Here is a 16,816-nt window from a genome sequence, read left to right as displayed (position 1 = left end):
TAATAAGTTACTGAATTTATCAAAACTCTAATAAATTATAAAACCCGTTATATTATCCTCTATTTAGATTATTGTATATAATTTATCTTCGCTAATTAGTTTAAATATATTAGTAAACTATTATTAAAATGTTTAGTTATTCAATTTTTTAAACTAAAAATATAATTAATATCACCTCTATAGTAGTCGAATCGCGTATCGTATCATATATTAAAAACTTAATTTTTCATTATCGAGTATTTTGTCGTATGATATAGTTTTAAAAAATAAAATAATAATTAAAATAATAAAAAAATTAATTAATATATCATTATTTTAAAAAATATCATAAATATTATTAAAAATTTAAGAATTTTCATATACACCTTATTAATATATATATATTTTTTTAAATGTATATCAATTTATATCAAGAATATATATTATATCATAACATACTGATAATAATAATTGGCTACCCTCTTCCCCCTTATAGAGATAAGGTATTGAAGTTTAGTGTATGGCTCACAAAAGGCATATAAAGAGTAAAGTACCAAGTAATAATTCAGAATTATTGTGTATGGACTTCTACCAAACATGAAAAACTTAAATAAAATGATCAAATCACATCACAAAGACTAGTGAAAAATTAAATTATTACACTCATAGCTTATTTTTAATCATTAAATTTGATCAGTCAAATAATATATGGTATTGGAATTTAAAATTCCTAAGTTAGGTGTATCTGCTATGTGGGTGTAGAATAGTATTCCTTTCTATACGGCAAAAGTGTTTCAAATAGTAAATTATAATAATTATTATTTTTTACATTATTTTTACTGTTTGTTCATTGAAATTCAAGTATCCTGAGTCTAAATACTTTGTGAATTTGCTTAATTTTCAAACCAAAACAAATGGGTTTCAATTCTTTTGTTGAAAAATATTTTGATTCTTCAAAAATATAAAAATATCTGAATTATGGCCCCATTTAATCTAAATATCGTAATTATTATTTTGATGAAATTTATCACCTTCCATTTTATGTTCTCTGTCTGCCTCTCCTTCAACCACGTAGTAGAGGGTGATGTTCTGTATTAAACAGGTACACATACACACGGCATTATTTATCAATACTTTCATCATTTCAAATTGCGATTCAGTCTTCTTCATCGGCAAAAGGAATATTGAATTATATCATTTCTGAAAATCTCTACTGTGCCCCCTAGTCTTGCACCAATAATGCCAATCTTCTTTTTCCCACGTGCATTTCACACGCACCTTTCCTTTCTGAACCATATCATACATATATTTTTAAATAAATAAATAAATATATATATATATATATATATATATATATATATATATATATATATTTTCGTGTAATTAAATATTATTTTTTTAATTTAAAATTATTTAATCATTTAATAATATATGTAATATATTTTATTTATGTATTTAAAATAAATACACATAATTTTATTATTCTTGTAATTCTGATATTCAGTAGAGCAATTTTATGCATGCCCATTTTGAGTATACACATAATGTATCATCATGTAATTGAGTCTTATTTTATCCATAATTCAAAATCACTCAATCACTTGATGATATAAATAAGTGTATACCTATTTATGTATTTAAAGTGGGTATATATAATTTTATTGTTTCTCTAATTTTAATATTCACTAAAGCAATTCTATACGTATCTAATTTGAGTACACACATGATATTTTATTATATCATTGAACCTTACTTTATTATTAATTAAAAATCATCTAATCATTTGATAACATACATCAAATATATATTTATTTATATATTTAAAATAAATATTCCTAGTTTAATTAATATTCACTGTTCCAATGTTTTATGTAATTAAAATCCACCACCTAAAGAAGGATATTTATAATGGATCTTAGATGCCTATCCTTAATTATTATTATACCCAATAAGAGCGTGTTTAGGAGCATTAATTATTGATTAATCTCTTTAACGACAATTACTAAGAAATAGTTAAGTTGTTACATAGAAGAATAAAATGGGCATCATGATCAACACCAAACTTCAAATCAGGAGATTAACATTGACTTAGGACTAATATAAATAGGGTTTGGTTAATATGATTTCCTTGTAGGTAGAAATTTGAGTCAAAAGAACAAAATGTGTTCCCTTTCAAGCATAGAAAATAATGGCCTGTTGGGTGAGCGATGGAGATTTTGTCTCTTAAAAAATCAACCACACGTGCCTTGCACATGACTTGAAATTATACCTCCTCCCAGAACCGAAAACGCGTTTAGGGAGAGACATCTGTCATCATTACTTCTGGAGAAGCGATCAACATGAACACGTGCAATGTCCATGCTGTAAATTTTCCCAATTATTTTTCACGTAAAATTGGCTTTTTCCAACAGTAACAAAATTTTCTCTATTAATGGAGACAAGTGACAAAAGATTAATTACTAATTAGTACGTCGGACTGATGATTTGATTTGAAGTCTGATAATTAATTTACATGTAGTTTGGAATTATTGGGACGAAAACAAACCAAATCGAATTTGAATACTCCTCAATTCAAGTTCAATTAGAATGAAAAACAAATTCATTCAACTTTACCTTTTTAGATTGTATTCTCTCTTTCTCCCGGTCTAAAACCTTAAACTTTAGTCAAAAATTGTCGATACGATTTCAAAACTTTAAGAAGAAAATAGTTATTTTTCAAATTTTAAACGAGAGAAAATTATTAAAATTTTAAATTTAAGAGAAAAATGTAATAAATTTTTAGTTTTTTTAATGCTTTTAACTAGATAACATTTTTTCTTTTAACTCTAATAATGAATTTTAGCAGAAAAGTAAATATTTAAATTTTTGAAAATTAACAATAATGAGTTTGAGATTTCACCAAACCTTGGGCGAGAATAAGTCCATTGGCCATTAAGAAATTAATTAAAGTTTAAGAGAGAAATTAAGGTATAGTTACTGGGCGATGATTAATTACTAGCGTTAAATATTGGATTGACGGAGATTTAACAAACCAAAAGCGAGAGATGGTCAAAAGTCCGATTGACAAGGATGGAATTTATGTATCAAACATCAATTGCAAGTTAAGTAATGATAGTAGGTGACCAAAAAGTAGTTTCAGATTTCAATAATAATTAAGCTCAGAAGAAATGGACTTTATAATTAAAAATAGAAACCTCTTTCCCTCCAAATCCTGCAGATTTTCTTGGAGGGAAAAGACCTATAACATTAGATGCCTATCTTACAATGATGTTTTCCTCCATTAAGTCAAGTTTATTAATATACTAGCTAGCTACTTTGTTTCGACTTGATCTCCTTCTCCATTGAGTTAGGAGAATCTTCTTGGAAGGATTAACAATCTAAATATATAACTAATGATAATAATAACGGTTTATGTCCAGAGAGGCTCCCACAGTGCTCCCAAGTTGTCGTCGAGGAAGAATGGATTGGCCTGAGAGCTTTCTGGGCTGGTGATGAAATTGTCGACTGACTGTGGGGAATTGGGTTGTGGTTCAGATTTCGCCATTTCCATGCAGAGCAAAGCTACAAGATTCGTTTGTTGACATTGCATGTTGACAAGTTCAGCTTGTGCTTTCGCTAATTGTGCCTGCAGCTCGTTAACTTGTTTTTGCAGCTGACAAATCGCCCCCGCGCAGCCGTAAACGGGATCCCGAATTCTAGCACTCGCTTCGTAAACCATGCTGCTCACGGCGTCCGCCCTTTGAGACTCAGGAAGCTCCTAAAAATTACCAAGAAAGTCGCATTAAGGAATCTGACTGAAAAAGTTAAACTTGACTGAAAAACAAGCGATGTGTTTCCACTGTGTGAACAAGTTAACCTCTTTGAAACACCTGTACATTTAAAGTTGTCTTTTTCTTTTGCTTAATTAGCCAGCGACCCACGGCATCTCTCTCATTTCACATCCCATAAACACTTATCCAGTTCTTGGATGATAATTCTGATAAAAATTTAAAAATTCAACACAGTCTTCTAGCCCACTTGATCAGTAAGTGCTATACAACTCGACCCCACGTTTATCTAACATGTTAGTGCTCGCTAGTCTCTTCAGAATCAACTTGACCTTTCATTTTTCATCAGTTGGGCACTTGGGTTTCATAGATTTTTGCTTTAATTTAAGACTCCCCCATATAGTTTTTCAACGATTAGATAAAAGACAACGACACTTGTTTAATTTTTTAAAACGAAAAAAGTTAGTTTGTGATAAGAAAGAATAACTAATAACATATTGAACTAGTCAAAACTTGAGAACAGAAAGCAATACTTGCTGAGGTACCTGCAGAAACTTGATGATATTGCTGGCGCCAAAGACTCGGTGAGCAATGGTAAACTTTGTGGGTTCAGTAGGGGGAAAATAAGGTGCTAAGACACATTTATCAGCACATCTTCGCCTAAGAATTTTGCATGCAGCACAAGGGGTAAGAACTACAGGTGGGTTATTTTGAGCAGGAGGAGAAGAAGAAGGTGAAGATGATGGAGGAGAAGATGAACCAGCACTTGAATTTGTTGCACTGTCAATGGCCTCCATGCTTTTTTTATTTAATTAAGATAAGATATAGTGAGGAAAAAGGAAGGGAAAAAGAGAGAGAGAGAAAGAGGTGGGTGGTGTTTGAAGAGGTAAAGGCAGAAGTATATATAGAGAAAAGAGAGAAAAAGAGAACGTCAGAAGGATGAAAATTTTCGTCATCAAGAAGAGTTGAGATTTTTTAAGGTTAAGTTGCGTGGCTGCTCCTGCGTTCACTACTTTCTTTAGTTCCGTTAGGTTCTGCTTGTTTGGATTTATTTTGATAAAACTCTTCTATTTTTGTATTTCTTTTGGCGTTATATACGCATTTTCTGTTATTAGTGTTGAATAAGATTTGATCAAACTGAAGAATAAAATAATAGACATAAGTTTAGAAAAACATCCAAATTATCTGTATTTATTTTAAGTATATGAATAAATATATATATATATAATCATATTATCATATGATTCAATGATTTTAAAATAAAAATAAAATAATATTCAATCATGTGATAATATAAATAAGTATATACCTATTTATATACTAAAATTAGATATATATAGTATTACTCTTCAAAAAATAAGTATTTTGTCTTTTAATAACAGTATGTATATCCACTTTAAATATATAAATAAGTATATATTTATGTATATTATCATATAATATGATAGTTTTGAATAAAGGATAAAGTAACACTCAATTATATGATGATATATAAATATGTATCTATTTACGTACTTAAAATGGGTATAAATTGTATTGCTCCTTATTCTTAATATATTATAAAATAATTATCTAAGTTCATACTTAATCATCAAAAGAATTATTCATTAGAATCTTGCAATAATTAAGATATATGATATAATGTTGGCATTCTCTGCCTAGGGGAGTAAATCGAACTAAGCCACTCTACTCACAACTTGTCTTGTGTCAAGCCATACTTAGCTCAATTAATTAATATCAAATCAAGCTCAAGTTTGAGCTATTCAAGTTCAACTCTTGAATTAAAATCAAGTTTATTGTTAGTTAATATAATAAGTTCATAATTTGACTCACATAAAATATCGATAAACCTTTAAGATTTTCAAATCTTTACTTACACCTTAACATTTTGTTTTTTGAATTCTGAATATGAGAGATAATATAAAAGTTATGTAATTCAAATGTAATTATTTGAAAATTAAGATGTTTAAATGTAGTTTTTAAACCAAGTTCGAGTCAATCAATCTTATCTCAAGCTTGAACCAAGTATTCAATAGCCCAACAAGCTTGAGTTCAAACTCTTCCTTTATGGTATTGAACCAAACTCAAAGCAAGCACTATTTATCTTGGCTCTACTAGATTTCACCCCCATTATAAAAAATACAATACCATTTAAGTTTAATAAATTGAATCCAACAATGTATTAACATGGTTTGACAAATTTAATATAAAAACATTAAGATAAAATATCACTATGTGTATCAGTATATTTTACGCTCACTCGACATGTCGAGGGTTGGCATATTCTTGGAGTGAGATATATTTTATATGATATGAGTTATATTCTACACATTGGGAAATTGTACCTATTTGGCCTAAGTTATCATCTACACATCACAAGTTGACAAATTCGTCCTTTATTTACAGGACCAAAAAAAAGTTAAATTACATCAAAATTACATAAAAGATATGTATAAATCTTATTGTACACCTAAAAATGGAAGATAATGATGTCATTATCATTATCTCATATATATCAAAAATAAAGATAGAATACAGTCTATGATGATTGCATATCAAGTTTGTCACATCAAATCATAGGATAGGGTAAATATTATCAAATTAATCTCTCGTGACTGATAATATATAAGTAGTTGATATAATTAGCTATACATGTTGTTGTCATATCTAGATTAATCGTATTTTTTTAACTATGATTTCTATAAATTTGACCAAATGAAAGTTTAATGTACAACACAAACATATTTGAGGGAGAAACTTAGTCCTAACAATAATTTTCTTCCTCTTGACAATGCCGATAAGAGAAATATTAAGGTTGCATTGTAAAAATATTCAATGTAAATTTTGTTTTTGATGGAAAAATTCTTTGTGGGTTGCCTAACTTTCTTCAAGGGAACTATTTTCAAATGAGAAATCTTAAATTATTTTTACTACTCTCTCTCTCTCTCTCTCCAACTTTGTTGGACTCAAGTCAGAGTGCAATTTCAACCATTTAACAGAAAAGTCAAACTGGAATTAGCAGCACATGCTTGGAAATGTATTTACATCTTCTTATCTCAAACTCTCGCAATCAGATTGTGTTTGGGTGTGAATAAGACTTGCTGCTACCGTTGATTATTTTACTCTGTAAAACGCGTTATGTGTATAATAAATAATAATATATCATGGTTATATAATTAAAAATAATAAATAAAATAATATTTAATCGTATAATAATATATTATTATTTTTATATAAATTTATATATAAAAATTATACATATAGTTTTATTAATCTAAATTCTACTTAGTTAACTAATTTTATCAAACAATAAAACTATAAGTATAATTTTTATGTATAATTTTACACATACATAATAATATATTATAATATAATTAAATATTATTTTATTTTTAATTTTTATTTATTTAATTATATAATAATATATTATTATTTTTACATCAAATTATATACAAAAATCACTCACGTAAGATTACTCTATGTCCAAAGTATTTGTGCAGAAACTGTCTCAAGTGAAAGCGCTTTTTCATAGTAAAAGTAGCTTTTTCAAAAGCTGTGGCCAAATAAAAGGTGCGGCCATATCACTATTTCCCACCCAAGGTTTGATAAAATTTCTTCCCACCCTCTAAATAAAAGTAAAATTATATATACTTATTTTTTACATATTTATATATATTATTATATAATTTAATAATTTTAAATTAAAAATAAAATAACATCTAATCATATAATATATATATATATATATATATATATATATATATATATATATATATATATTTGTATACCTAAAACGAATATCTATAATATTACTCTTAAATAAATTTAAAAAAAAAACTATTTTTCCTTAGCATAACGTTTATGTTATTTTATTTCAATATTATCCTAAAATTATAATTAATTATCATGGTATTTTCTAGGTTTATTATATTACAATAACATTTTTTCGAACTGAACTTTAAACAATTTTAAGAGGTGTAAATATATTTTTTATATCTTATATATTTTGAAAATATTTATAGGGTTAATAGTGTGTGACATGATATTTACACTTCTAATTTGTTATGTTTTATTTAGCTTTTTTGAAATTATAATTATAATTTTTAATTTTTAAGAGGTATATTAAAATTTTAAAAAGTTTAAAAAATCAAAATTGTTTTTTTATAAATTTTCAAAACCACTTAAAATTTGATTAATACCTTTAATATTTCTTTTTAAATTATAGTTTACCTTTAAACATATTATTATACATCGCTAACACTCTTATTTGTACTTCTATATGTAAATTTTTTATTTTTAATCAAAATTAATATAAATTAAGAACATAAAAATTATTGAATAAAAATTTAGAAACAGTATTATTTAGTTAAAAGGTTTTATTTGTCTTTTTAACAATTTTATAAAAAGGTTAACAAAAAATTTTAACAAATTTTACAAATGGGGTTGAAAATGACTTCTTCAAACTTATAAGATAGGGGCGTGCTTAATCAAACTTTGGGTAGGAAAGTGATTTAAATTTGAAGAAGTTTGATTCAGCGATGTGGGGGAAGAGACGATGACCCACACTTAACCACCTATTTCATCACCCTCTGCAAGAATGCCACGTATTGTCGGATCACTTTAGCCACTGCCACCACTACTAGGACAATCCTTTCTGGTCCCTTAACGACCACCTAAATAACCTGCCCACCCCGTGAGAACGACGTCGCAGCCACCCCTAGCCCATGTCCCCGCCCATTGGAACCTTTTCTGCTCAAAGGGTGGGTCAAGAGCCGCTGCCTTCGTACTCCGCATGGCACCAAATTTGATAAGAAAAGTCTTTTTTGTTAATTACTAATTAACCTTCATTTAAACATGATTTCACTTCTTTAATCACATTATTAGTCATGAATATTTAAATATTTAAATTAATTATAGACCAGGAGAGAAACAAGCAAATAGATTTGTCTTTGTGGTTCTTTGTTTGATTGTGAATTTAAAATAATCTCTAAGTGAGCAAATTTTCCAAGTTTTGGAAAAATCTGAACTCTAACTTTGCGGTGGAAGTAGTTGGACTTGAAATATTCTTCGGTTTTATTTATTTTAATCTCCACCCCTAACCCCACTATGGTCCTGTCCGTGTGGACCTTTTTCTGAAAGAAAATAATAATAATAATAAAGTAATAAACAGAAGCCTTTATGGGTTATCCCTTTAGCATTGTCATATCAATAATTTCTTTAAAATGTAAACAGAATTGGAGCTTCGTTTGGCGTCCAAATGTGACAATTTTGTGGGCTGCTGCCAATCAAGTCATATTGGTCAAAAGAGAGGTTTAAGCGTTAATGTTTTGAGTAATGAATATTCAATTTGATTTTACAGATAATTTATGTAACATCTCTAGTCTAATAGTCAGGTTACAAGACTTAACATCCTCGTTAAGGTTTGTTTAATTTATTATCATAACATTATCTATTTTAAACACATAATTTAGTATGATTTTATTTTTAAATTTTACAATTCAAAACGTATATTGACAATCCTAATATATCTCCTGCGTTAAATTTGCTTAAAGTGTCATAATTTGTAATTATATGAATGGAAATTCCTTTATCATCAATTCTACAATAGAATTTGGCTATGCTTATGTCAGTAATACAGAGGTCAGCATTCTGATAGTGCCTGAGTGAAATTAAGATGAAATGAATTGGCAAGTGCAGGGAATTTGGCAGTGAAACAAAAATGCAGTCAAATTCAAAATTTCCAGTTGCCAGTTAATCAATGGTCCAACTTGATTAAGAAATCATAATCAGCTTTGTAGTTAAGAGTACATAGTTTATACGGCATCGGTACTTTCTAACTTTGAGCCTCCAGTCGCCAGTCAATCTTCCTTGCCATCGCATTAACAAAAGCACTGAATGCTGCTGCTGCTGCTGCCCACCAATATGGATGATGATCTAGTTGCCTTCCTCGTTAAGGCAAAGAAACCGTCCCATTAATATTAATATTAATATTCATCAAGTTTATGACAGAGACTAAGACCAAAATTCTTGAAAATAGAACAAGAATTTTCAAACGCCACCCACATGATATAAACTAAGTTGTAAACCAAATAAATGCGAAGTAAGCAGAAGAATCCCAGTTGACTAAAAGCTCAGTGGAAGCTAAGCTAGATTGTTTAAGAATTTAGAAGCAAAATGCAATGATAAGGATTACAACATATAGCGAGTTGGCATGCTATTTCTAGCTTCTAGCATTGAAAATTTGCATATTTTTAATTTTCTGCAGAAACAGAGGCCCACGCGGTTTTAGCAGAAAACATGTTTGATTCCAGAATCCAATCAATTTCCCACTTATACCATTCTTCTGAAAATCTATACAGCTAAGCATGAATTCGGAGGTGAATGAAAATATTATTCTGATGAGTGGAAATTTGAACCCACCACACGTTTATGTGTATGAAAATGGAATTCCTCAAGGGCAGTATGGTCGTCATCCTGTCAGTCCGTATTGCACGTACTGATAGAGTTAGGATTTGTTAGAATCTTTACTACTAATCGAAACACACAAGGAAAGTATCTGTGGAAGCAAATGTTTTGCACAATTCGGTTTGATGTAAGGTGAGAACCTTTTTAAATCAATCTAAAAAAATAGTTTAAAAATTTTTCAAACCAAACCATAATTTTTGAACGATTTAATTTAGTTTTACTATTTGAAGCAAATTACACACGCCTCTAAATAGTTGAATCACCTCTTAGGTCCCAGATGCCCTTTTGATCCATGTATAAATTGGGCTCAAAGGTTGGTACATAGAAACGGAAGACTGCTAGCTACTAAGCTAATATGCTTCAAAGCTACTGAAGAGAAGTCATAATAATTGGTTATAATTTAATCAGAATAACGACTTATCTTTAATTATAACATTGTGATAGCACAAGGTCAATGATTTTGATGACTAACTTGTGTCACAATAAATAAAGTCTTGCTTCCCAAGTTGAGTTAGGTTCAGCTTCACACCACTTTGGATTAAAAATGATTTACATGTTAAGTTGGACCTTTTATGGTGGAACAAGTCTATGTACTTTGCATAATTTTGTAATTATTATTCATGTGATTGAATTTTCATTCAAGCAATTCGGCCTTCACCTTAGTTCATTAAACTATATATTACTTAAGCCAAGGAGAGGCCAACTAATAAGCAACACCAAAGTCTGGGCAACAAAATCTCATTTTTACTTGAAAAAATAATGATAATGCCTTATTTCTAACTAATGCAGTTTTACCTTGAAACTAATATCTGATAACATATAACCTAAAATGCTTCACAGAGATTGTAAAACAATTATTTGCTTCTTTGAACTAAGTTCCTCAGCTTAAATCCTGTTACAAAACAGAATTTCCACGGATGGCAGTAGCATCATAATCATACTTTGAATATGTACAGCACATTACTTGACACTCAAAATTCCCCAAATTACAATTAGATTTCATCAGCTCACATAAATAGGCGGGATAGACAAGCAGCTAAATATTGATAAAAGAATAAATAGGTTAAGATGTGTTGGACAAACAAATTAAAAAGACAGTAAATGAAGAAAATAATACAAATGCTCACCAGAAATGCCTACTCAAGTCAAATGGAAGAAGAGGCTAACTGCAAGTTTTTACTAATCCCTTCTGTTACCTTGACATTGAAGAAATCCTGAAGAGCAGTCATCTTGATAGCATTAGACTTCAAGTCTTTCATTGGCTCTGCATTAGCCAAAGCTCCACAAACCATTGTTATTATAGGAACTTTGTAAGCAAGAGCCATCCTCCTCAGGTTTATGCTATCTATCTGATCAAGTGCATCACCAGAGCTTGTGATCACCATTATCTGTATTTGCCTATTAGCAACCATATCCCCAGCATGTGGCCGTCCCTCATGCATCTTCAGCACTCGTTCCACTGCAATACCGTTTAATTCAAGGAAGTGTGCCATCCCAAAAGTTGAAACAATCTTGAATCCTACCTTGCAATTTTCTTAAGTGGGGCTTTGTCAAGTCAATCAAGCTGATGAACACAATTCCAATTTGAGCCTTACCAAATGCAACAGCATAACAAGAATCAATGCCCATTACTTCACCAGTGCTTCTCATCTCTGGCCCTAACAAAACATCACAGCCTGGAAACTTCTCAAATGCCAGTACAGCCTCCTTAACAGACACATATTTTAGGATCACCTCCTTTGTGAAACCTAGGCCATGAAGAGACTTCCCAGACATAACAAGGGCAGCATATTTTGCTAATGGGTGGCCAATAGCTTTGGACACAAATTGGGCAGTCCGGGAAGCACGAGGATTTGCCTCAAGCAAGTAAACATCCCCAGATGTTGTAATGGCATACTGACAAGTCATGAGTCCACACACATTTAACCTTTTTGCTGATTTTATAGTCCATGTCCTTATAGTGTCCAAGCAAGAAGATGAACTACTTTTAGTTGGAATCATGCAACTGAGTCACCAGAATGGACCCCAGCCTGCTCAATGTGCTCCATTATCACACCAATCACCACGTTACCATGTGAATCAGCAAGTGCATCTACATCAATCTCAATAGCATCAGATAAATACTTGTCAATCAATACAGGACGACTTGGGTCTACCTTAACAGCATTTTCCAAGTAACCAGCTTGTCATCAGTATATACAATCTCCATTGCATGGCCACCAAGCACATATAAAGGCCAGACAACAACTGGGTAACCAATGCCAGTCGCTGTAGCAAGAGCATAAGCTTCACTCTTGGTGATGCCTCCTTTTGGCTGTTCAATTCTTAATTCATTAAGGATTTCATTGAATTTCTCTCTATACTCGGCCCCATCTATGGAGTCTGGTGATGTACCCCAAATGCATACATACGCAGCCCCCCTGGCAGATTTAGGCCTGCTTTCATCCAAGTACTGCTGGATGAGCAGAGCCAGCTTCAGGGGTGTTTGACCTGCAAACTGCACAATAATGCCATCTGGCCTTTCTAAATAAATAATGTTAAGAACATCTTCAACCGTTAGGGGTTCAAAGTAGAGATGATCACTAGTACCATAATCCGTGGATACTGTCTCAGTATTTTAATTCATCATGATTGTCTCATATCCTGCATCCTGCAAAGGGGTTAAAAAATAAAAGATATTTAATAATGGAGCAGGAAATGTCACAGTCAAAAATAAAAATGTGAACAGCAACAATGCCAAATAGAAGCAGGTTTTAAGATATATTCTCTACTAATATCAAATAACATGTGTTAGACTGGTTTTAAAAATAAATCATTCAATTTAAACAGGATGTGATGTTGAGTTAATAGAAATCTCTCTGATTGCAGCCTTGGAACAATTAAAATTAAATTTAGGAAATGATCACATCCATATAATCTATAATTTCTTCTTCAGGGGATTTAATAAGGTTGATTCCTACTATATAAGTAGGAAATGCTATAATCATGTTCATTTAAGATGCATTACACATTCTTACTAGGTAGATGAGCACTTGAAAACAAACACTATATTGTAAAGGTACATAACTGGCAGAGATATCCAGATTGCTGAACATTTTGGACTATATAGAAGTTAAACCAATTCACAAGCTCTCAAAGATAAAAATCTATTAGGGAAGCAATTACGATACAATAATTTTTCCAGGTTTTAAAACAAGCATGGATAATTTTTTCTTCTTTTTTAAATTTAATTATTGAAAAAGAATTTAAAAAGAAAGGTAGTGAATAGAAAGCACACCAACCTGAAGGGAGAAAGACGTATTGCAACAGCAGTAGTCAAATTCAATTCCCTGACCAAATCAATTTGGTCCTCCCACTAAAACCAGAACCTTATTCCTTTGCCTAGGGGCTGATTTGCACACAAAATCATAGGATGAGTACATACAAGGAGTATTAGCCTCAAACACTGCAGCACAAGTATCTACATGCTTGTATGTTGGTGTAACTCCCAAAGAGAGCCGCTTTGCCTGAACTTCTTTTTCAGATGCATTAGTTGCAAAAGCAATCTGCTTGTCACTGAAACCTCTTCGTTTAACTTCGTAAAAATTATCCTTTGTAAGATGAGACAAGTTTTGAGACAGAAGATATTGCTCCACATCTATCAGCTCTTTCAGCTGAGTGAGGAACCATTTGTCAATGTAGCTTAGCTCATGAATCCCATCTACTTCCATTCCCTTCTTCATTGCAGCATATATGGCATGAATGTGATCAGGGTTAGGCAATCAAAGGCTTTATTTCAGTTGGTCCCAATCCCAGTCAAGATCCTTCAGCTGAGCACAACCCTAGCCAGAGTAGCCACACTCCAAGGAAGGATTCCTGGAATGTGCGGCCAAAGGCCATGGCTTCTCCTACAGATTTCATCTGGGTTGTCAGTAATGGCTGAGAACCAGGGAATTTCTCAAAAGCAAAGCGAGGGATCTGCAAGATTTGGATAGACAATCTCAATAATTAATTGATATTTCCAAGAGTCAAATACAAGGATTGATGATAAACATTAATGTTTATCACAGTATGGCCAACAGAAGTATAACATACTAACGCATAGCTATTTCAGCCACATCAGAATTATACATGGCTCCAAATGTACACTAAAATATAGAATAAGATTCAAGAATGACACTTAGATTCAACAAATTGAGAAAAAAAAAAAAAAACAGTGGTTTTACATGGAAAGATACAAGTGTATTCAATTGACTTCAAATGAGGAAAATTCCTCTATACAAATTCTGTGAATGCTTGAGTAATGCCTTTCCATTTTATAGCCATATATAATTTCCAATGATTATAAAACCAAGAAAAAATGTTTTGAACTTACCACCAAAAACATTGTGTAATTTCATAATTAGGCTAACCTTTTATCGGTAAACAGTAACAGAATGATAATAATTATCAGCCAAATCAGGGCAACATTTTCTTATCTTAGTCACCACGTAATCAATAGAAGGTTCAAAGCTTGCAGGCGTTTTCTTTGTAATATCATCGGGAATCTGATCCAACGAGTATCCAACTGACAACTTAGTAGCCATTTTTGCTATAGGAAATCTAGTAGCTTTAGAAGCCAATGCAGAAGACCTTGACACCCTCGGGTTCATCTCAATAACCATAACCTCTCCATCAACAGGATTAACTGCAAACTGTACATTTGAACCCCCACACTCCACTTCAATCTCCCTAATGATAGCTATCGAATAATCTCGTAGCCTCTGGTACTCCTTATCCGTAAGAGTTTCAGCTGGTGCCACCGTAACTGAATCCCCAGTGTGCACACCCACAGGATCAATATTTTCTATAGAACATATAATAACAACATTGTCAGCCAAATCACGCATCACTTCAAGCTCATATTCTTTCCACCCCAAAAACGATTTCTCTACTTGTGAGGTTAAACTTGCAGCTATCCCAGCCTTACATATAGACTCAAATTCCTCTTTACTATAAGCAATTCCACCTCCTGTACCACCCAAAGTGAAAGCCGGGCGAATAATCAATGGAAATTCGGCAGTCTTATTGGCAATTGCAATACATTCATCCAGCGTGCTACCACGCCAATGTTCTTCATTGCTTTCTTGAACAAATCTCTGTCTTCAGCTTTTTTAATAGCGTCGAGTTTCGCCCCGATCAATTCGATGCCGTATTTATCAAGAGCGCCGCTCTCAGCCAAAGCCACAGCGAGGTTTAACGCGGTCTGGCCGCCCATGGTAGGCAACAGGGCGTCGGGGCGGTCCTTTTCTTGAACTTTTTCAACCAACTCCAGAGTCATCGGAGTAATGTAGGTCCGGTCAGCCAAACCGGGATCAGTCATGATAGTTGCCGGGTTTGAATTTATCAAAACGACATCGTATCCTTCCTCCTTCAACGCCTTGCACGCTTGCGTGCCGGAGTAGTCGAACTCACACGCTTGCCCAATCACGATGGGACCAGCACCAAGGGTTAAAATTTTCTTAATATCAGTTCTCTTCCCGAGCTTTGGAGCATCAGCCACCGCTCTGTTGTTGGAGTCCGCAGAACTGGCTCGAATATGTGACTTTGAGTTGGATTAGCAGGTGAACTGAAGTGGCCATGAGCGGAGGGTTAAAGAAGAAGAAAGTTTCTTGTTTCTGGCAGTTGTTTTGTTGTTTGGGTAGAAGAATAGCTAGAAATTGTTGTGTCTGGATAAAGGAAAGGAAGATCTCTGTGAAAAAAAATGAGGCTGAAGAGAGACTTTCACAGTGATTCAAGCAATGGCTTATTCTTGTTTTCTTAGTTATATGTCTTCACTTACACAAACAAAGAAATGTGAGGGCTAGAATCCTACAGGCTACAGCTGAAAGGATGAGTGAAAGTGTTAATAGCTGGGAGGGAGCCAGGGAGGAAAGAAATAGGTTTTTGAGAATCCGAGAGGAAGGTTCTTTGTCAGCTTGCTTTTAATTGATTGCTGACGACGGAGAATTTTTTGTCTTGTAGTCACTTGGATTAGGGTTTTGGATTGATGGGGCTTGTGTCCCAAACCCTTATTTTTATATTATAAATTAATTGTTATTTTTTATTTAATTAAAAATTAATTAATTATATAATAATATATTATTTTTATCTTAATATGTATATAGTCTTATTGCATTCAAAAATTAATTACCACCTCTAAACTTTCAACAAAGATCCTAAAATTTCTCAATTCTAATTGATTCTTTTTATTCATACAAACAACAAGAATTCAAACAAAGAAGATTGTTGCATCTAAGCAGGATTGATATTTACTCTTTTTTTCATCTTTAAGTTAATGGCTTATAAAAAGAGAGCAAGATTATGAGGTTTTCACAAGTTTTAGATATTTCCAAAAGTTTAGCATGTACGCACACTAAACTTCGTATTGGAGGCTAACCATAAGAATTTAGAACTAGTAAGAGTTAATGTCAAATTTTGGTGGGTAAATGTAAAAACTTAGAAATTGGGGTTGTGTAAAATTTTGCAAAGTTTAATGTTTTATATAATGCTAAGGCCAAAGGACTATTTCCCACCCAAAGTATGTTTTTTTTTTTTTAAATTCTCCATCTTTAACTTTGAAAATGTCATTTACCTACTCATAACTG

General features: G+C 31.9%; 1 protein-coding gene and 1 pseudogene across 1 annotated transcript; both read right to left on the bottom strand.

Annotated features, from left to right (window-relative positions):
• Nucleotides 1–3,098: 3,098 nt before the first annotated feature.
• On the bottom strand, nucleotides 3,099–4,616 carry LOC123226169 (LOB domain-containing protein 1-like). Its single transcript, XM_044650677.1, has 2 exons — nucleotides 4,292–4,616; nucleotides 3,099–3,736 (listed from the first exon to the last, which is right to left on the bottom strand). The coding sequence occupies exons 1-2, from the start codon at nucleotides 4,541–4,543 to the stop codon at nucleotides 3,389–3,391; spliced, it is 600 nt and encodes a 199-aa protein (XP_044506612.1). The 5' UTR covers nucleotides 4,544–4,616; the 3' UTR covers nucleotides 3,099–3,388.
• Nucleotides 4,617–11,123: 6,507 nt separating this feature from the next.
• Nucleotides 11,124–14,198, bottom strand: LOC123226294 (annotated as a pseudogene).
• Nucleotides 14,199–16,816: the final 2,618 nt, after the last annotated feature.

This window comes from Mangifera indica, chromosome 9 (assembly GCF_011075055.1).
Source record: "Mangifera indica cultivar Alphonso chromosome 9, CATAS_Mindica_2.1, whole genome shotgun sequence".
Classification (NCBI taxonomy): domain Eukaryota; kingdom Viridiplantae; phylum Streptophyta; class Magnoliopsida; order Sapindales; family Anacardiaceae; genus Mangifera; species Mangifera indica.
Note: the sequence above shows the minus strand (reverse complement) of the source record. Positions and strands in the feature narration are given on the sequence as shown.

What these genes read in the sequence shown, in the direction of transcription:
- LOC123226169 (XM_044650677.1), bottom strand. Translation starts at nt 4,543, where the DNA reads ATGGAGGCCATTGACAGTGCAACAAATTCAAGTGCTGGTTCATCTTCT. An exon ending in ATATCATCAAGTTTCTGCAG is followed by an intron (nt 3,737 to 4,291) that starts GTACCTCAGCAA and finishes GGTAATTTTTAG; the next exon opens with GAGCTTCCTGAGTCTCAAAG.